General features: G+C 37.2%; 3 protein-coding genes across 4 annotated transcripts in view; all 3 read left to right on the top strand.

Annotated features, from left to right (window-relative positions):
* Window positions 1-5,608: 5,608 nt before the first annotated feature.
* LOC128985057 (uncharacterized) lies at window positions 5,609-7,711 on the top strand. The gene has a single exon (XM_054404429.1). The coding sequence runs from the start codon at window positions 5,609-5,611 to the stop codon at window positions 7,709-7,711; it is 2,103 nt and encodes a 700-aa protein (XP_054260404.1).
* Window positions 7,712-7,769: 58 nt separating this feature from the next.
* Window positions 7,770-8,741, top strand: LOC128985056 (uncharacterized). The gene has a single exon (XM_054404428.1). It carries the CDS (start codon window positions 7,770-7,772, stop codon window positions 8,739-8,741), a length of 972 nt encoding a protein of 323 aa, XP_054260403.1.
* A 2,770-nt stretch (window positions 8,742-11,511) lies between these two features.
* LOC128985611 (elongation factor 1-gamma-like) overlaps window positions 11,512-18,218 on the top strand; it is a 47,113-nt gene continuing 40,406 nt past the window's right edge. For both annotated transcript variants that reach the window (XM_054405254.1, XM_054405253.1), the window contains exons 1-3: window positions 11,512-11,593; window positions 11,722-11,871; window positions 16,086-16,149. In XM_054405254.1, coding sequence (XP_054261229.1) covers window positions 11,582-11,593; window positions 11,722-11,871; window positions 16,086-16,149 — 226 coding nt within the window. In that variant the 5' untranslated portion in view covers window positions 11,512-11,581. The remainder of the gene's footprint in view (window positions 11,594-11,721; window positions 11,872-16,085; window positions 16,150-18,218) is intronic.

The raw sequence follows: 18,218 nt of genomic DNA, 5'->3' as shown, positions 1-18,218 counted from the left end.
GAAATGGATTAATGTATCTGCAATACTAAAACTGTTTTCAGAGTAAACTAATGATTTTCCCCGAGCAAAGCTTGGTCCCCAGGTACTTATATACATTGCCGTTTCTAGGTTAGGTAGGGGAGGGGGGGAAACGATACGATACGTATCGTTTTTCGATATTTTTGACGATACGATTCGCGTATCGCGATACAGACGCCCGATTCGATACGGCGATACGATATTTTTTTCCGATGCGTATCGTATCGCTGTATCGCGATACGCGTCCGTATCGCCCATCACTATTCTCTTTACTTACTAACCAAACCACAGCCTTTTGTATCATGATGAAATTCATCCGTCATATTCTCCCTCTCTCTTGATCATTAGAAACAGAAAGCTGCTAACGACCTTTGAGGGGTTTTTTTTAATAATTTCAAGTGCAGTGTGAAAAGGCATATTTTCTAAGCTGTTGGAGAGGCCAAAAACCTGCTTAGGTTTGAGTGACCAGCTAGGTAAGGTAAGCTATTTTTATTTAATAAATGTAATGAACAGCTCAACTTGAATGTCTTCTACACTAAACTGGCCAATGCCGTGGAGTTTCGGCGGTACTTTCCTGTTAAGGGGAACATTCATTATTATCGATGATTTCTTTGCGATACCTATATCTATAGTTTTGTTTTCCTTTACGATCCATATTCCATCTGTTTTCATATCTTCAAACGTATTCAAATTACAGACAACAGAACAACAATTTTTCACATAAAAATATAAATACAGGAATAAAAATATCAATGATACTATATTCATGAAACTACATTATTTGTTGGATGGCAATGTGTGATTAATACTTGGCAACTGACTCGAATCACAGCACGCGCACCGATCACGCGCTCATATAACTCAGCATATCTCAAGAAATAACGCCTCTAACGGTATATAGTTTGAAGGAAAGTTAAATTTGGATCTTTATCTAAAACTTTCCCGCTGGTCAAATGCTTCTAACCAACTAGTACGTGATTTGGTAGCCGACTAACTTTTACATGTTTAGTTTTAAGAAAGGCCAAGTATAAAGAGTGATTTCACGCTTAAGTTTTTAACAATTACAAACTATTTTTTCACAACACGCATCGTCCACCCATAATTGATGTCCATGTCAAGTTTCATAATTTTTCCTCAATTCTAACAGTTCAAAATGTTGATGTTAATAGATCGAGCAGTGTCACGCTGAGCTATATACGCGCGCGAAGGGTTTTGCCCCCAAGGTGACGTCACGTCTCAAACTCGTCCGGCTGAGTAGCACACCTTATTTACTTCCACCATGGTTCCACACCTAGCATGATCAAGTCAGGATTTAGGAGCTTCTGAACTTACCTACAGGGAAATTCGCTAATACAAGAGCTTAAACATGCATAGGTGGCTGTGATCGGAGTCAAAATTTGAAAGAAATTAAATAATCTTATATACTAAAAAAAATATTGCAAAACTTATGACAGCTATAGCCAGTCCATACTACTGGACCGTATTACACGTGGTTGAGGTACCAAATGATAGATATTTTTCTGTAGATGTGCAGACTCCCTTAATAAATTAAAATACCCCCGCCGCAGCAAGCCTGCAGACTAAGCGAATTTCCATTAGCCTGATTGGATTTACACTAAAATGCCTCCTTAAAAATATCACTTTTATTCCCTATTTAAATAGAATTAGTTTAACGAGTACCGGTACTTAGGTATGCTGCAACAGGGAGGGTAAAAAAGTGTTTTACCTACGACCGCTTTTTAAAGTAGCCATTTCAGTCCAGTTCTTAGAATTGAAAAGTTTCACTTTACAGCTGTTTACTTTCATATCCGCATAGTTTCATTTCATATCCGCATAGTTTTCTCATATCCACACAGGTAACGGACCAATGAGGTTCAAGTATTGAGAGAAAAGAATTAAAATTGTAATGCTTCGAACGTCAACTAATCAGCTGATCAGCTGATCAGTTGACCAATTTAATTGTTGATCCGACTTGTTCATGTTGATACTCGCGTATTCTTAATTAAGTTGGTGGAAGTCCAAAAATAAATGAAATATTTGCCGAATTGTACCTGATACAATATTATTTATGGTAAGAATGCTGCTAGCAATGTAATATCGATGTTTAACAAACACGTAATTACAGGAAATCAGCTGATTATACAACAAGTCGTTGCATCACTTTCGTTGGCAATGTCAATACACGAAAACATAACCTCTCTAAAAAGTTATCATTAGTGATTGTTAGTAATTAAATCCAGATTGATAGTAATTAAAAACGGTCGTAGGTAAAGTAGTGTACGCAACTCGCGTTAATAGTCTTTACGACACTCGAAGAAGTTTTTAAGGCACTCGCCAAGGCTCGTGCCTTAAATTTTCTACTCGTGTCGTAAAGACTCACTTAACGCAATCGTTGCGTAAACTACTATTTTTTATGTCAATAGTTTAGTAAGAAATGAATGTATTTTCCAAATTTGATCAAAATATGTTCATAAACAAGCAAACTACAACAGTTGACTTATTCCCCATAAGAATAACAAGGTAATTTAAAATTTACAATTTTTCGGAATTTTTTTCCGCAACCATTAGGCGCTCAATAACGCTTCAATATACTAAATTGTTTGTTTTTTAAGCTCTACAAAATGGTTTGGAAAGAAATAGTGAAATCTTGTGTTTTTATGGTCAAAAATGGGGAAAATCTATTTTTACCCCATAAAACCCCCCATAAACCCCCGTTCCCATAGTCCGATCATGCTGGTTTGCGAACTCGTTCTAATAAATGTAGGTTTACACGTTTATACCAAATTTAATCAAAATCAGATGCTCGAGTTATCGTGCTAATGGACATATATATATAAATATATTTATTAATATATATATAAATATATTTATTAATATATATATATATAAATATATTTATTAATATATATATATAAATATATTTATAGAATTTGAACGGATGGTGTTTTTGGCCTCTAGGAACCTCAAAACGAAAAAGTAAATCGGTCCCGGGTCCAGGTTTTACCATGAGTACTACGGTAATAGCTTATTCCCTATATGGGAAATTCGCTAATAGGCTAAAAAATAAGCACAAATAAACGGTATCAGCATTCTGACACATACTTTCTCCCATAAGTTTGTCAACAACTGTAATATGTTTCATATTGACTCATTGATTAGTGTTCTTTAATATGTTTAATTTATGCCTGCCTTCTTTATTTTAATTGAACTAACACATGTTTAATTATTATTAAAATTGTAAATAATGTCCAACAAATACACACATCTTTTTTGTCAAAGTCTTGTCTGTCTTTAATATTTTTTACATTTGGTGCCGAAACCCGACTTTATCATGTCAATAAGGAGATCAGAGAGGGAAAGACACCCTCCAGACAGATATACTCCAGCAATTGGGAATAACAACGACAAAACTGTTAATCCAAAGCCAAGTAATGACCAACCATCAGTATCTGCCAAATCTAGTACTTCTTCTAGTAGACGACGATTAATGGAAGTGGAGTTGAAGAAGCTGGAAGAAATACAGAAATTGGAAAGAGCCCATGAGGAAAGAGAAATGGAGCGACAACGACAAGTTGAAGAAATGGAGCGACAACGACAACGACAAGTTGAAGAAATGGAGCGACAACGACGAATGGAAGCTAGAGAACTAGAACGACAGAAGCAACTGCTGACAGCGAGAGCTGAGCTTGAGTCTGCTTCAGTGTGTGGCAGTCAACAGTCAAGCCGCCCTAGTAATCGATCTGAAACCAAGGTAGGACTTAGCATAAATCTTGATGATGAGGAAGAACCGCAAAGCAAGGTTGAAAGGTGGTTGAATGAAAAAGAACCGACAGTTCTTAAGTCCTCATCAGCCATCATGACCTCAGCCGTGCAAAAGCTTGCGGATACCTTCCAAAAAGCTATACAGCCTGTTTCATTTCGTCAAAAACTTCCAAGCTTCAGTGGCAAGCCTGATGAATGGCCGATATTTTTTTCGGCGTATGAAAAAACTGCCTATCTTTTTAGTGAGGATGACAACCTCATAAGAGTAAGGAATTGCCTAGAGGGAGAAGCATTTAGAATGGTTAAGCCTCTTTTTGTCTCAAGTCAAAATCTTAAGTCAAATATCAAGACCTTACAGATGCGTTTTGGTAGACCAGAACTCATTTTGGAGTCAATGTTAAAAAAGACTCGTAGGCTACCTTCTGTCAAGGAAGACGACACTACAAGTCTTGTTGAGTTTTCGACAAATATTTTGAATTTTACTGCTACAGCAGAGTCATTACATCTAGAAAATTATGTATTAAATCCTTACTTACTAAATGAATGTCTCAACAAACTTCCCTATAGTTTAAAATAGAGGTGGGCTGAACATGTAAGTAATAATGCTCTAAGCAGTCCCGACTTGAAGGAGTTTTCCACTTGGTTGGAAAACCAATGCTCAATCCTGAGTATTTACTTTCGTCCTACAGAAGAGAAACTCTGGCAGAAGAAGGCTGACATAAAGCCGGTTTATACCAGTTCTACCGAAGACAAACAGTTTAACTGTATGTTTTGTCTCGACAGCCACGAAAGTGAACGATGTGGAGTTTTCAGGAAGGCAGATGTATCGCAGAGATGGAAAATGATTGTCGAAAAGAAACTATGTTTCTTCTGCTTTCGACGTCACCAGCTCCAAAAATGTAAAGTAAAAAAGGTTTGTGGGATAAATGGGTGCAGGTTGTTTCACCATCGTCTCCTCCATACTGACAAAATTGAGAGGTTTGCCAAACAGGACAGCGAACCGCAAAATAAAGAAATTATTAGCAGTCATGTTGTTAATAACCGTGTTCTACTAAGAGTATGTCCAGTGACATTATATGGCCCAAGTTGTCAGATCGACACTTACGCACTCTTAGATGACGGGTCAACAGTATCTTTGTTGGATTCAGCTACAGCCGATAAATTAGGCGTCAACGATAGTATTGAACCCCTCACGACATGCTGGTCCAATGCAACCCAACATTTCGACCCAACATCCATGACTGTGAAAGTTAAAATTAAAGGGTTATATGAGGACGAAGTATTTACATTAAACAATGTACGAACCCAGTCACCATTGGACTTACCAAAACAAATGGTGGATACTGTCAAACTGAAAAAGAAGTGGTCTCACTTACGGTCAATTGTTCAACCTTTACCGTCAGCAAATTTGAAACCTACAATACTTATAGGTCAAGACAACTGTGACCTTATTCTAGCAAGGAAAATAATTGAAGGTCCTCCCAACTCTCCAGTCTTGTCTTGGAGCCGTTTAGGCTGGACATTGCACGGTAAATGTCATGAACACATTGGGCGAGTAGATAGTCAATTCACTTTAACGTCTTTTGAAAGTGAAAAACTTCATGATATTATCAAAGATTCTTTTGAAATCGAGAATTATGGCGTGTCCCTAGTAGAAGATGACAATGTGAAATCAGTTGAAGACGAAAAAGCCCTCAAGATTTTAGAAGATACGACCAAAAAAGTAGGGGATAGGTATGAATCCGGCCTACTATGGAAGTCATAAGACTTTAAATATCCACCGAGCTATGAAAATGCGCTGAAAAGGCTTAAGGGTATTGAAAGGAAGATGGCAAGAGACGAAAACTTTCATAACAAATACAAAGCCAAGATCACTGATTATGAAGAAAAAGGTTACATCAGAAAACTACGTGATGACGAAGCTAATGTTATAAATGACCGGACTTATTATCTGCCTCATTTTGGGGTAATAAATCCAAACAAACCTGACAAACTGAGGTTAGTATTTGACGCAGCTGCTAAAGCGAATGGTGTGTCATTCAATGATGGTTTGCTTAGTGGTCCTGACCTTTTGAACCCTCTGCCAGCAGTACTTCTCAAATTCAGATTAAGAAAATTTGCGATCGCAGGTGACATACAAGAAATGTTTCATCAAGTACGTATCAGAAAAGAAGATGTCGATTCGCAAAGGTTTCTATGGAGAGAAGATCCGAACAACAAACCAGATATCTATATCATGGAAGCAATGATATTTGGATCAACGTGTTCCCCGAGTACTGCCTTGTATGTAGTAAACAGCAACGCCAAGAGGTTTCTACAAATTTACCCAGAAGCAAGTAAAGCGATCCTCTGCAGTGAATACATGGACGATCTACTAGACTCTACTGATACAGAAGAAGAAGCTAGAATTAGAATACAACAGATAACAGAAATTCACAAGTCCGGAGGTTTTAAAATCTGTAACTGGTTGTCAAATTCAAAAGAAATTTTACTTGAAATACCGGAAGATTTGAAGACAAACTCTACAAAACTACTGCAACCTGAAAGTCGTCTACCTACAGAACGTATCCTCGGAATGTGGTGGGATGCTGAAACTGACCACTTTTCATTTCACCGGAACGCCGAAAAGGTACAGTTAGTTGAAACAAGGTATCCGACCAAACGAGAAGTTTTAAGAGGAGCTATGTCCATTTTTGATCCATTGGGATTAGTTGTACCTACTACTATAAAAGGGAGAATGATTGTTCAGGACATTTGGCGAACAAACATAACGTGGGACGAAGTTCTTTCGATAGAACTTAGTAAAAAATGGCAAGACTGGTTACAAGAAGTAAAATGTCTGCAGAGCTTCACCATACCTCGATGCTATTTTAACGTCAAAACAATTGAAGAAGTTGAACTCCATACGTTTGTTGATGCTAGTGAAGAGGCCTATGCAGCAGTTTCATATCTACGCCATGGATGTGCCAGAGGTACTTACAAGACCATGCTTGTTATGGCACGTGCCAAAGTAGCACCACTCAAACAAACAACCATTCCCCGACTAGAACTCCAAGCTGCTGTTCTTGGATGCAGAATAGCTTGTAGCATCATAAAAGACATTGACTTAACTATTTCTCGTCAGATATTTTGGTCAGATTCTGTAACAGTTTTGCACTGGCTGAAATCCGACCCTAGACAATTCAAACAGTATGTTTCCAATAGAATTGGAGAAATTCAAGATTTGTCTAAACCTGAAGAATGGAGATGGGTTCCATCAAAACAGAATCCGGCAGATGTTGCAACTAGAAGTAACAAAAAGTTTACATCAGCCATGCATTCTGAATGGATTCACGGACCCTCATTTCTAATGCGAGAATCTAGTGACTGGCCAATACAACCGTCCACACTACAAGTCAAGGAAAATGAAGAAAGAAAGAAGAAATTCGTCGGAGTTGTGAACAGTGATGAAACCCCTCCTCTTCTGACAGTTGAAAACTTTTCTTCTTGGGAAAAAGTGACACGTGTATTAGCATGGGTACACAGATTTGTTAGCATGCTAAGGTCCCATACTACAACCACCACCAAAAAGAAACTGAAAACGGTCAACGTAGATTTTGGAAATATACCAGAACTTCAACCAGAGGAAATTCAAAAAGCTGAACAGAACTTGATATCAATGTCTCAAAAGGCAAGCTTCAATGAAGAAAAGAATTTACTGCTGAAGAACAAACCGCTACCAAAGTCCAGTAGAATATTCTCTTTAAATCCCTTCATTGATCAGTCTCTAATAAGAATGTCGAGTAGAATACATAGTTCACCAGAAATAAGCGAAGAACAAAAGCATCCTATCATTTTAGACGGCAAAAGTCATACGGCTAAACTTAATCGTAAAAATGTTTCACGAGAAATGTTTCCATCAGGGCATCGAGACTGTTATCAATATGACTAGACAACAGTTCTGGATCTTAAACGTACGATCAGTCGCCAAGAAAGTTCAAAGGAGCTGCATGAGGTGTAGCATAGACAATGCCAAACCTTATCCTCCTCAGATGGCTGCACTACCACAGTTAAGGACCTCAAAAGTGCAACATCCATTCTTCTACACTGGAGTGGATTATTTCGGACCTATCGAAGTTACTGTTGGCCGCAGACATGAAAAAAGATATGGTGTCCTATTTACCTGTTTATCCACTCGAGCAATTCACATCGAAACGGCTCATTCTCTTAACACAGAGAGTTGTATAATGGCGATTCAACGATTCATCAGCCGAAGACCAGTTCCCTCAGAACTATATTCCGACAATGGCACAAACTTTGTAGCTGCAGATAGGGAACTTAGAAACACTGTAAAGTCACTCAAACATGAAAAGATCCAAAAAGACGTGGTGAACTACGGGATAAAGTGGAATTTCATTTGCCCGCGAGCACCACATATGGGAGGCTGCTGGGAAAGACTTGTTAGGTCTGTAAAGACCGCATTAAGGAGTGTTATGCGCTGCCAGTACCCAAAAGACGAAGAGCTTCAGACTTTCATGGTTCGCGTTGAATTTATAATAAATTCTCGCCCACTCACTCATGTTTCTCTGGATCCCAATGACCCCGAACCAATCACACCAAACCATTTTCTAAGAGAAGCTTACAAAATCAACCTAAACGAAGACCAACTGTGTAAACGACAATTAGCTCGTGTTAGATCACTCCTAGACGGCTTCTGGAAGAGATGGGTGCACGAGTACCTTCCATGCCTTTCAAGACGGTGCAAATGGCACAAGAAATTGGACCCACCAAAGATTGACGATCTTGCAATAATAATTGAGGAAAACTGCCCAAGAAATACATGGCCCCTTGGCCGAATCTCGGCTGTCTACCCAGGTCATGATGGCCAAGTACGAATAGTAGACATAACAACATCAAAAGGAACTTATCGCCGGCCTCTGACTAAAGTTGCAGTCCTTACCGTTGGAGGGGAAAACATGTAATATGTTTCATATTGACTCATTGATTAGTGTTCTTTAATATGTTTAATTTATGCCTGCCTTCTTTATTTTAATTGAACTAACACATGTTTAATTATTATTAAAATTGTAAATAATGTCCAACAAATACACACATCTTTTTTGTCAAAGTCTTGTCTGTCTTTAATATTTTTTACAACAACCTTTATCATGGATAAGCGGTGAGCCTGGTGAGAGTAAATATGATATTTTATAGTTAAAAAACGGATATATCCACTCAAAACTCAAACTCGAAAATTTTGACGAAAACAATACTTTCTCCATATTATATTAAGGGATGGTATAGGGAGAGAAAGTAAAAATGAATTTAAAATTTTAAAAATTAACATGAGCCTTAGGGTTGAAATGCTGGTGACAAAATAACAACAAAAATATAAACAGAATAGCAAAACAAATGAAAGAAATTCCAATCAAACTTGTTTTATTTAGAGCTTGGGGTGAAAATAAAGAAACCTGTACATTACATATTGTTGGTCGAGTGTTCGACCACTGGACGACTTCTAGTGTAAGACTAAATTACTTTGGGACGTCTACTTTAGTATCCAATAGTCAATCAAGAATCAAGAATTTTTATTTCCATAAAATGTGGTTACATTGCTGGAAAACGTCAGTCAACTATAGCTAAAAAAATGAAAACTAAAATAAGACAATGGTGGTACAAGGTTTCTTACCAATATAAAAATTACATTCCTGAAACTCTCCATGCAAAGAGAAGAAAAAAAATAGCACACAGCACTCGCTTGATAAACTAAAAAAAACTACTTACAAGTTCTTCTTTCAAATCAAAAAATTCTCTATTTTTGTACAAAGGGTTTGCCAAAAGGAGCCCCTCAACACCTTTTCTAAATTTTGGGTCCGGCAGGTTCCGAGTTGCAAAAGGAAGTTTATTAAAAAACTTATAACTTAGAATCTCATTCGACATCTGAACTTTACTTAATCTAACATGTGGTAAATTGAGATCATTTTTCCTACGTGTATTATAGGGATGGATGTCGCCTCTCAGCTCAAGAGAATCCCATTCCTTTTTGATTTTGATCAAGGACTGAAAAATATAGAGGTTACAAACTGTCATTAAGCTCTCAGCTACAAATATGGGTCTACAATGGTCCAAGTAATCACCCATGTAGCACAGATGGTTGGGCCAACGTTGGTAAATTGTGGAGCCACACAGTTGGCCAACGGTAGAAATGTCACCTCTTTAAACTGTTTTCCAGCCAACCATTGTCCAACCGTTTTATTTCACACAAAATAATAAAGATTTAGTACGAAAAGCATAATTATTAGTTGAGTAAATTGATTAAATAGTTCATAAAAACAAATTTTGAAAAAAAAAACTAGAACAAAATTTTTTTGGCCCAGACGGGTCTCGAACCCGGGTCCTTCGACTTATGAGCCTCTTACTTTACCACTGAGCTATCTGTGATTGCTGATATAGAGAGTTTTCAAGTGGTGAAAGAGTAGCCGACAGTTGCAATGGTCGCAATACTTCAAACATTTTTGATACTACACAGTATAATATGATTCTGTTAATCTGTTAAGGCATCATAAGTAGTTTTTTTTTTTTGGAGTTAGAGAGGATACTGGTATTTGAATGATTAATTAATTACCGTTAGATTGTTAATGCTATTATAATTGCCTGTTATATGATTAATTACTCTTTCCCCTTAAATTGTTGCAAATAAGTTAAAGAATATTAATTTAAAAAATATTTGCATTATTAAAATTATTAAAATTCATTGTTGTAGCGCCGGAACTGTAATATATAAAATATCTGGTTTTACAATACCTTTATCAGTTCCAAAAACTTTTGGAAACTTTTGGAACTGATAAAGGTATTGTAAAACCAGATATTTTATTATAATTATGTTGTGAAAGCTAGACCCAGAGAATGAAAGTCGTGTAAACTCAACTATGGACCATTGTTGGTCCAACAAAAGTATCTTTTGTTGGTCCAACGGAGTGAAAAACGGTTGGACAACGGTTGGCTTGATGTATGATACCCAGCAATGCATATTAATGTATTTCATTAACAATGAACCAATGTTGGTCCACAGTTGTAAATATTGGTTGGCCCAACTACGAGATATACAGTTGGACAACGGTTGGTTGGTTGTGGAAGCTCCAACCAACCATCGACCAACTGTCCCACAGTTGGCCAACGTTGGCCCAACCATCTGTGCTACATGGGCAGCACCAGCTACTACTCTAACTGCTTTCTTTTGATAGCGCAGAACGGTAATACTTAAGACCAAACATTACAATTACACTGTACCAAAGACTAAACACATGTCTCATCTTTAGCAATACTCCAAATGTCAATAGAGATCTCAATCGGTTGTACCATTGGGGTTGTACTTTAGAGCACAAAGGAGGGTCAAGCGACACTTCACCCATCTGCTTGGTTGGTATTGGTATCTGCCGTCCTGCCCTTAGCTCTTGCCGTCACTGGAGTTTTTATGACTTGAGACTCTGGCTGGAGAGACTTAGGGCGGGATCAAGGAACAAAGAAGTTGTTAATCAATTTTTAACTTGCATAGGTCTGGCCAACAGATTTGAAGAGTGTAGGGCAGTTGGGAAAACTGTTATTCTTACTGATGTTTAAGAGGTATTTTAACTGTCCATAAATAAAAACAGAATAAGGTTTAAGAAGTTATACAACTTACCCCATCCCATACTCACTCTCACTTGTATTTACCATAGATTAAGAATGTTAACATTCACGTCGTTACGTTGGAAGCCTGCTCCGCCTCAAAGATATTCAGGAGTGCAAGAGAAAATAGCCCTCTCTTCCGGCCAACTTCACCATGGCGTCTGGTGTAAGTTTCTTGTGTTGAAATTTTTATTGTATGAAATAAATTAAATCCTGTAATTTTAAGCGATGTAAGTGTCATAAATGTATTAAACATATATTACTTTATTTAATTATATATCCATTTTCTTTTAGACATTGTACACGTATCCAGAGAACTTCAGAGCTTTCAAAGCGCTGATTGCAGCTCAGTATGCTGGTGGAAATGTGAAAATAGCTTCTGGATTTGTATTTGGTGAAACCAACAAATCAGACGGCTTTTTAAAGAAATTTCCTCTCGGAAAGGTATGTGTTTAGAACTTAGTTAGTTAAGTTACTAATTAATTGTTATTTTTAACGTTTTGAGGTTAGGAACAGAAAGCTTTCGGCATTAAGCTAGTGATGGGCGATACGGGTCAATGTATCGATACTGCGTATCGATACGTATCGGAACGTGTTGTATCGATATGTGTATCGTATCGTATCCTCATGTATCGATTTTTGCCCGTATCGGATAAAATATCGTATCGTTTATTTCTAATTTTCTTTTAAATTTAAATATCTCAAATGTTCAAGCTGCATAGACAAATACTATGTTACTTACAAGCTTGAAAAGAGGGTTAGTGCTTGTAATCTTAACTTACCTCAGAAAAACCGTTTCCTTCCTGTGTCTTTTTATTTGTATCAAACATACATACATAACCTCCAAATTCCGGTAAACCCTCAAAATTGGAAAACATTTTGTTATTGTTTTCCTAGTTTTTACACAGGGACAATTAATTGAACCAAAAAGTACTAATAATGATGGTGGGTATGCCACTTACACATTAAATAGTATAATATCGATAATGAGGGTCCCCACTACCATTAATCGTGGCCCTAGTCACGGCTGCCTTTAATTACAGGCCGCGGTCTGGTAGAATTGGCAACATGGCAAGTGGTAGGCCTATGTTGTTCAGTGACAGACGTCCCATAAGATAACATGGCAGACAGGTGACATCAGCTCATTAATTCGCACTTTAATGATTTAAATTTAAATTTATGAACATAAATTTATTAAAATATTGAAAATAAAACATACCGAATTGAAACCCGAAACAATATGAATTAAAATCTATATCTGTTCATTTTTAAGCAGAGTCAATATTGTCATAGTCCAGTAACCAATCTTTCGTAAATACACAAATACCATTAGCTACTTCCAAACAAAAACAGCTGTTACAATACCACTTGCGACGTTGCCAGTTCGAAGGCCGCGGGCGGCCGTGCCCTAGTTTTGAGGTTTTTTGCAAAACATAGGTGAAAATACATGTTTTATCAGTGTTTTTGAAGATGCTAGGGTAAAATATCAAATTTCCACTACTACCTACTTTTAAGGGGAAGAAGATGGGAAGACAAATTTCTTACCATAAAAATAAGATTTATATTAATAAATAAACAATATGATATTCGATACGATATTGGCTATAGGTGTATCGATACGGGCATATCGATACACTCCCATGTATCGATACAAAATATCGATATTTTGAGGTCCTTGTATCGATATCTGTATCGATACGTATCGATACGCACATCACTACATTAAGCTAATTGATTACGGTAGGGATCTTTAAACTAGGCCTAACTTGATCGAGGCCCAGGCCCACTTTTATAAACGGGCAGACTGGGCATATGCCCAGGGGCGCCAGAGGTTTGGGGGCGCTCACCGGGTGTCCCCCAACCACTGCCTGCCCACACTAGGAAAAAAGGGGGCGCTGCTTTTGTGTTTGCCCAGGGCTCCACTGACCCTTAACGCGGCCCTGTCGAGGCCTAGGCATATATAAGTTTAACTTATTGCCAAACATTAAGTTTATCTCAGTTTTACTTTGATGACCCTAAGCTCTTGCTCAAATTTTACTTGCTGATAAAAGTTACAAATACAAGTAGGCCTAAGAGTAGGTCCTATTGAATGTGCGATTGTGGATTGTGAGATGTTGAAACGTTTTGATTTTTTGGACCTCTTGAGATGTCTTGATTTATTTAGCGAGAGAACTAACAAGTCCTTATCGGAAGAGACTTTTAACAACAAGATGTTCATGGCGATTGTACCAATTCATTTATCACGGTATTAGCAATTAGCTACCCCTGGGGTATTTGTTTACTTTAGGGGCTTCTAACGAATTTTGAAAAACATGTTTTTTTCTCATTATTTGGACTTATTTTGAACACTTTTTACATTTGACACTTTTGGGGCAAACGCCTATTTCACCCTGAAAATCGCAAAAATTTTTCAGCAATTGCCATTTTTACTTAGAAAATCAGGTTTTCCCCCCCTTGTCTTTCTTTTAAATGTGTTTTTACTATTGTAGTAATAAGCAGATGTATATTTAAACTAACCTAAACTAATCTAACCTAACCTAACCTTGGTTTAACCAAAAATCCGCTATTTTCGGCATATTGCTAACCTAAGCATTGGTTAGGTAGGGTTGGGTTAGGTGGGTGAGGTTCATTTGTCCGAGTTTTCAACTGTCCGATTTTGTTAAAAATTACAAAATATTTGAAAAATCATTTGTCCGAGTTTTCAACTGTCCGAGTATGGTTTAAATAATAATAATATTTCGTTGAATCAACTGTCCGAGTTTTCATTTGTCAGAGTTTTTAAATTATTTAAAAAAATATTAAAATATCATTTGTCCGAGTTTTCAACTGTCCGAGTAGGGGCAACATCAAAATGTGACAATGCGCGCCGAGACTAGCGTGTCTAAAGGGCCTGTTCAGAAGTCGATGTGAACCCATTCTGTGAAGGAGTCAGGCCATAGATTGTCAGGCATTGTGCGAGCCGCGAGAGGCCCTCACGTCGACTTAAGAAAAATTATATTATTTTTATTATAAGACTAATTTTACAATTTTTAATTATAAAACTAAACTGTTATCAGCAAACACAACCAACCAAACTTGCTGATAATATAATAATGGCGGGGTATTTTATATTATCAGCAAGTTTGGTTGGTTGTGTTAGGTGATGAGAGTTTAATTTTATAATTAATAATTGTAAAATTAGTCTTATATAAAAATAAAATATTTTTTCTTAATTCGACGTGAGGGCCTCTCGCGGCTCGCACAAAGCCTGACTCCTTCACAGAAGGGGTTCACATCGACTTCTGAACAGGCGCTTTAGACACGCTAGTCTCGGCGCGCATTGTCACATTTTGATGTTGCCCCTACTCGGACAGTTGAAAACTCGGACAAATGATATTTTGATATTTTTTTAAATAATTTAAAAACTCGGACAAATGAAAACTCGGACAGTTGATTTATCTAATTATTATTAGTTATTTATCAAAACTCGGACAAATGATGTGATCTCGGTTAGGTTAGGTTGGTTTATATTTAGTTCTGTAGGTCCTTAGTAATAGTAAAAACACATTAAGAGAAAAAAAAAACTACGCAAATTTTTAGCACTTTTTGCAATTTTCAAACGCGATTTTCAGGGTGAAATAGGCGTTTGCCCCAAAAATGCCAAATGTAAAAAGTGTTCAAAATAGGCCAAATAATGAGAAAAAAACATTTTTTTCTAAATTCGTTAGAAGCCCCTAAAGTAAACGAATACCGGCTAAGTACTTACTAGATTTTTTTCATGAAAACAATGGTGCAAACATTTTTCCTTCACAAAAACTTGATAATCTAAGTTAAGTTAGGCCTATGAAAAAGCAATTGGTGGAAAGCGAGGCAAACAACACTTTAACCAGGTTTTTGCCCGTTAAGATAAAAAGATGAACAGTTTGTTAAAGTAATGGGACTTCTCTTGACACTAACTAAGTTATGGGGACAAATTTACATCCAAAAGAAAATTATGTGTTTTCTATTCTGCCCCATCTGTAGATATGATTGGTTAATTGCCGGTAACTCTGGAATCTGATGGGTGTAAAATTTTCTAAAATTTTTTTGGAAGGTTGAGTAAGTTAAAGGAACTTTAATGATTTTAGTCTCCAATTACGGTACTTGTAGTTTTGATGTTTTACCTTGGTATTACCAGTATGTGTTTAAATCACCAGCTAAAAAATAATTGAATTTGAAATAAGTGTAGGTTTCTCTTTTGATTAAATTGACAGTAAATCCACCAGATAACTTATCTTCATTAAGTATCAACATGTGCTCAGGTTAAATTCATCGTAACAAATTGTAAGTTAACTTACTTAGTGACTGGTTGATTACCACCAGAGTTGCCACCCGTCCCAATTCTGTGAAAATAGTCCCAATTCATCCTGCCGCCCCCTCCTGATTTTATTCTTTCTAAGGTGGCAACTCTGATTATCACAAACCAAAAACCCAATCATTTAAAATTAAGGTAAGCTAGGCTACTGGTTTAGGATTTTTAATTGAACTTAACTTTTTCCAAACAGCCTTGACTTAAATTTAAAGAGTTTTAATATTTATTAACCTTTTGAGATCTTGCACAAGGGTCTGGGTACATACACTACAGTTAAGTTACAATAAGGAATCTAACGATTCCATTCTGAAATGAAGAATTTGTTTAGGTTCCTGCTTTCGAGTCCTCTGATGGCAAATACATCACTGAGAGCAATGCAATTGCTTACTATGGTATGTATTGTCATAATTAGGACCTGTTCGCTGTTCATTTCACTTAGGCCTTAATTCATGGTTTTTCTCTCAATTTTCAATTAACTTCTGGATTCTGAATTAATTAACTTTAACTTAAACTTATTAGACCTAGGCCTAAGTTAGGCTACACCCCCAAAGCAGAATGGTTCCTACGTGTCTGCAACGGCCTGTGAAAACCTCAAAATGTGTCCGCAAGCGCTAAAACTAAAAAGCTAAATAATGACTTATATACCGGTATATATACAGGGTGATTCAAAAAGGACTTTACAATTTTGAAAATTCATATAAATCTTACTAAACAAGGTACAGACCTGGTTTTGGTGTTGTTTTAAAGGAAAACACTTCAATTTTTTTTACCTTAAACTAAAGATGTTCTATGTGACTTCCGTTGGATTTGGGGAAAATAATTATTTAGCTATGAAAAAATAGTAAAAACCGTTAAAAATCTGAGAGAAATTTACAAAATGTTGAAAGTAGGGCGTTTTTTTGACGGTGAAGGAGTGCAATACACCCACTTCTAGATGTTTTAGGGAGTTGAAATTTCGCACACTTGTAGTTCTTGGTCCCAAACCACCCATAAAATTCCAAAAAGTCGCATTTTCAAATTTTAACCCCCCCAAAAATCCAAAATGGCGGACCTCTGAAAACGACAAAACACGTTTTTTTCAAACGGCTATAGCTCGAAAACTGTAGTAAGAGCTAGAAAAGATTTGAGGAAAAAACGTAGGTAGGTTCGGAATGAAATTTCCTACAAAACACTAATTATGCGTTTTTCGAAAATCACACTCCTTCACCGTCAAAAAACGCCCTACTTTCAAAATTTTTTAAATTTCTCTCAAATTTTTAACGGTTTTCACTATTTTTTCATACCTAAATAATTATTTCCCCCAAATCCAACGGAAGTCACATAGAACATCTTTAGTTTAAGGTAAAAAAACTTAAGTGTTTTCCTTTAAAACAACACCAAAACCAGGTCTGTACCTTGTTTAATAAGATTTATATGAATTTTCAAAGTTGTAAAGTCTTTTTTGAATCACCCTGTATATATATATATATATATATATTCACTCTTTAGGGCTACCAGTAATATAGTTAAATAAAATAAGTAAATTTCAATAACTTGTATAGCCTACTTTTAAAACAAAAAACTAAAAAACTATTAAGGGGTAGGCATAATCAGGTTATTTAAATTTACTTTTTTTTAAATAAGTATATATATATATATACACATACCTTAACAAGTGTTAACAAGGTCTTCAGAAGTAAAACTTTAAATGTACTATAGTTTCTTTATATAAACACACTAGGGATGGACGGGATTGAAATTTTAGTTCGGGACGGGACGGGATTTTTATTTCCTTCCCGATTTTCGGGACGGGATGGGACAGGATTTTTTTCTGTGCATAAAAAAAAGTACTATATTGCAGTTACCAAAAAAGACATACGAAATCAATTTTTACCATTTGTGGCACTGATCTATAAAAACCAAAAGATGGGTAACAATTTACAGGTACCTATAGAAACTTGTGACTCCGCGGTCACGGGGTTATCGTCGGTATGACTCCACGGTCACGGCACGATCTTCGGTATGACTCCACGGTCACGGCGCGATCTTCGGTATGACTCCACGGTCACGGTGCGATCGTCGGTAGGACTCCGCGGCCACAGGGTTATCGTCGGTATGACTCCACGGTCACGGCTCAATCGTCAGCATGACTCTGTGGTCACGGCGCGATCGTCGGTAGGACTCCGCGGTCACAGGGTTATCGTCGGTATGACTCCACGGTCACGGCGCGATCGTCGGTATGACTCCACGGTCACGGTGCGATCGTCGTCATGACTCGTGGTCACGGCGCGATCGTCGGTATGACTCGCGGTCACGGCTCGATCGTCAGCATGACTCCGTCATCACGGCATGATCGTCAGTATGACTCCGCGGTCACGGCGCGATCGTCGGTAGGACTCTGCGGTCACGGCGCGATCGTCGGTAGGACTCCGCGGTCACGGCGCGATCGTCGGTATGACTCGCGGTCACAGCGCGATTGTCG

The sequence above is a fragment of the Macrosteles quadrilineatus genome, unplaced genomic scaffold, assembly GCF_028750875.1.
Source record: "Macrosteles quadrilineatus isolate MER2022 unplaced genomic scaffold, UCM_ALF_1.0 Scaffold_2__2_contigs__length_208266976, whole genome shotgun sequence".
NCBI lineage: Eukaryota > Metazoa > Arthropoda > Insecta > Hemiptera > Cicadellidae > Macrosteles > Macrosteles quadrilineatus.
The sequence above is the reverse complement of the archived record's forward strand: the minus strand, read 5'-3'. Positions and strand labels throughout refer to the sequence as shown.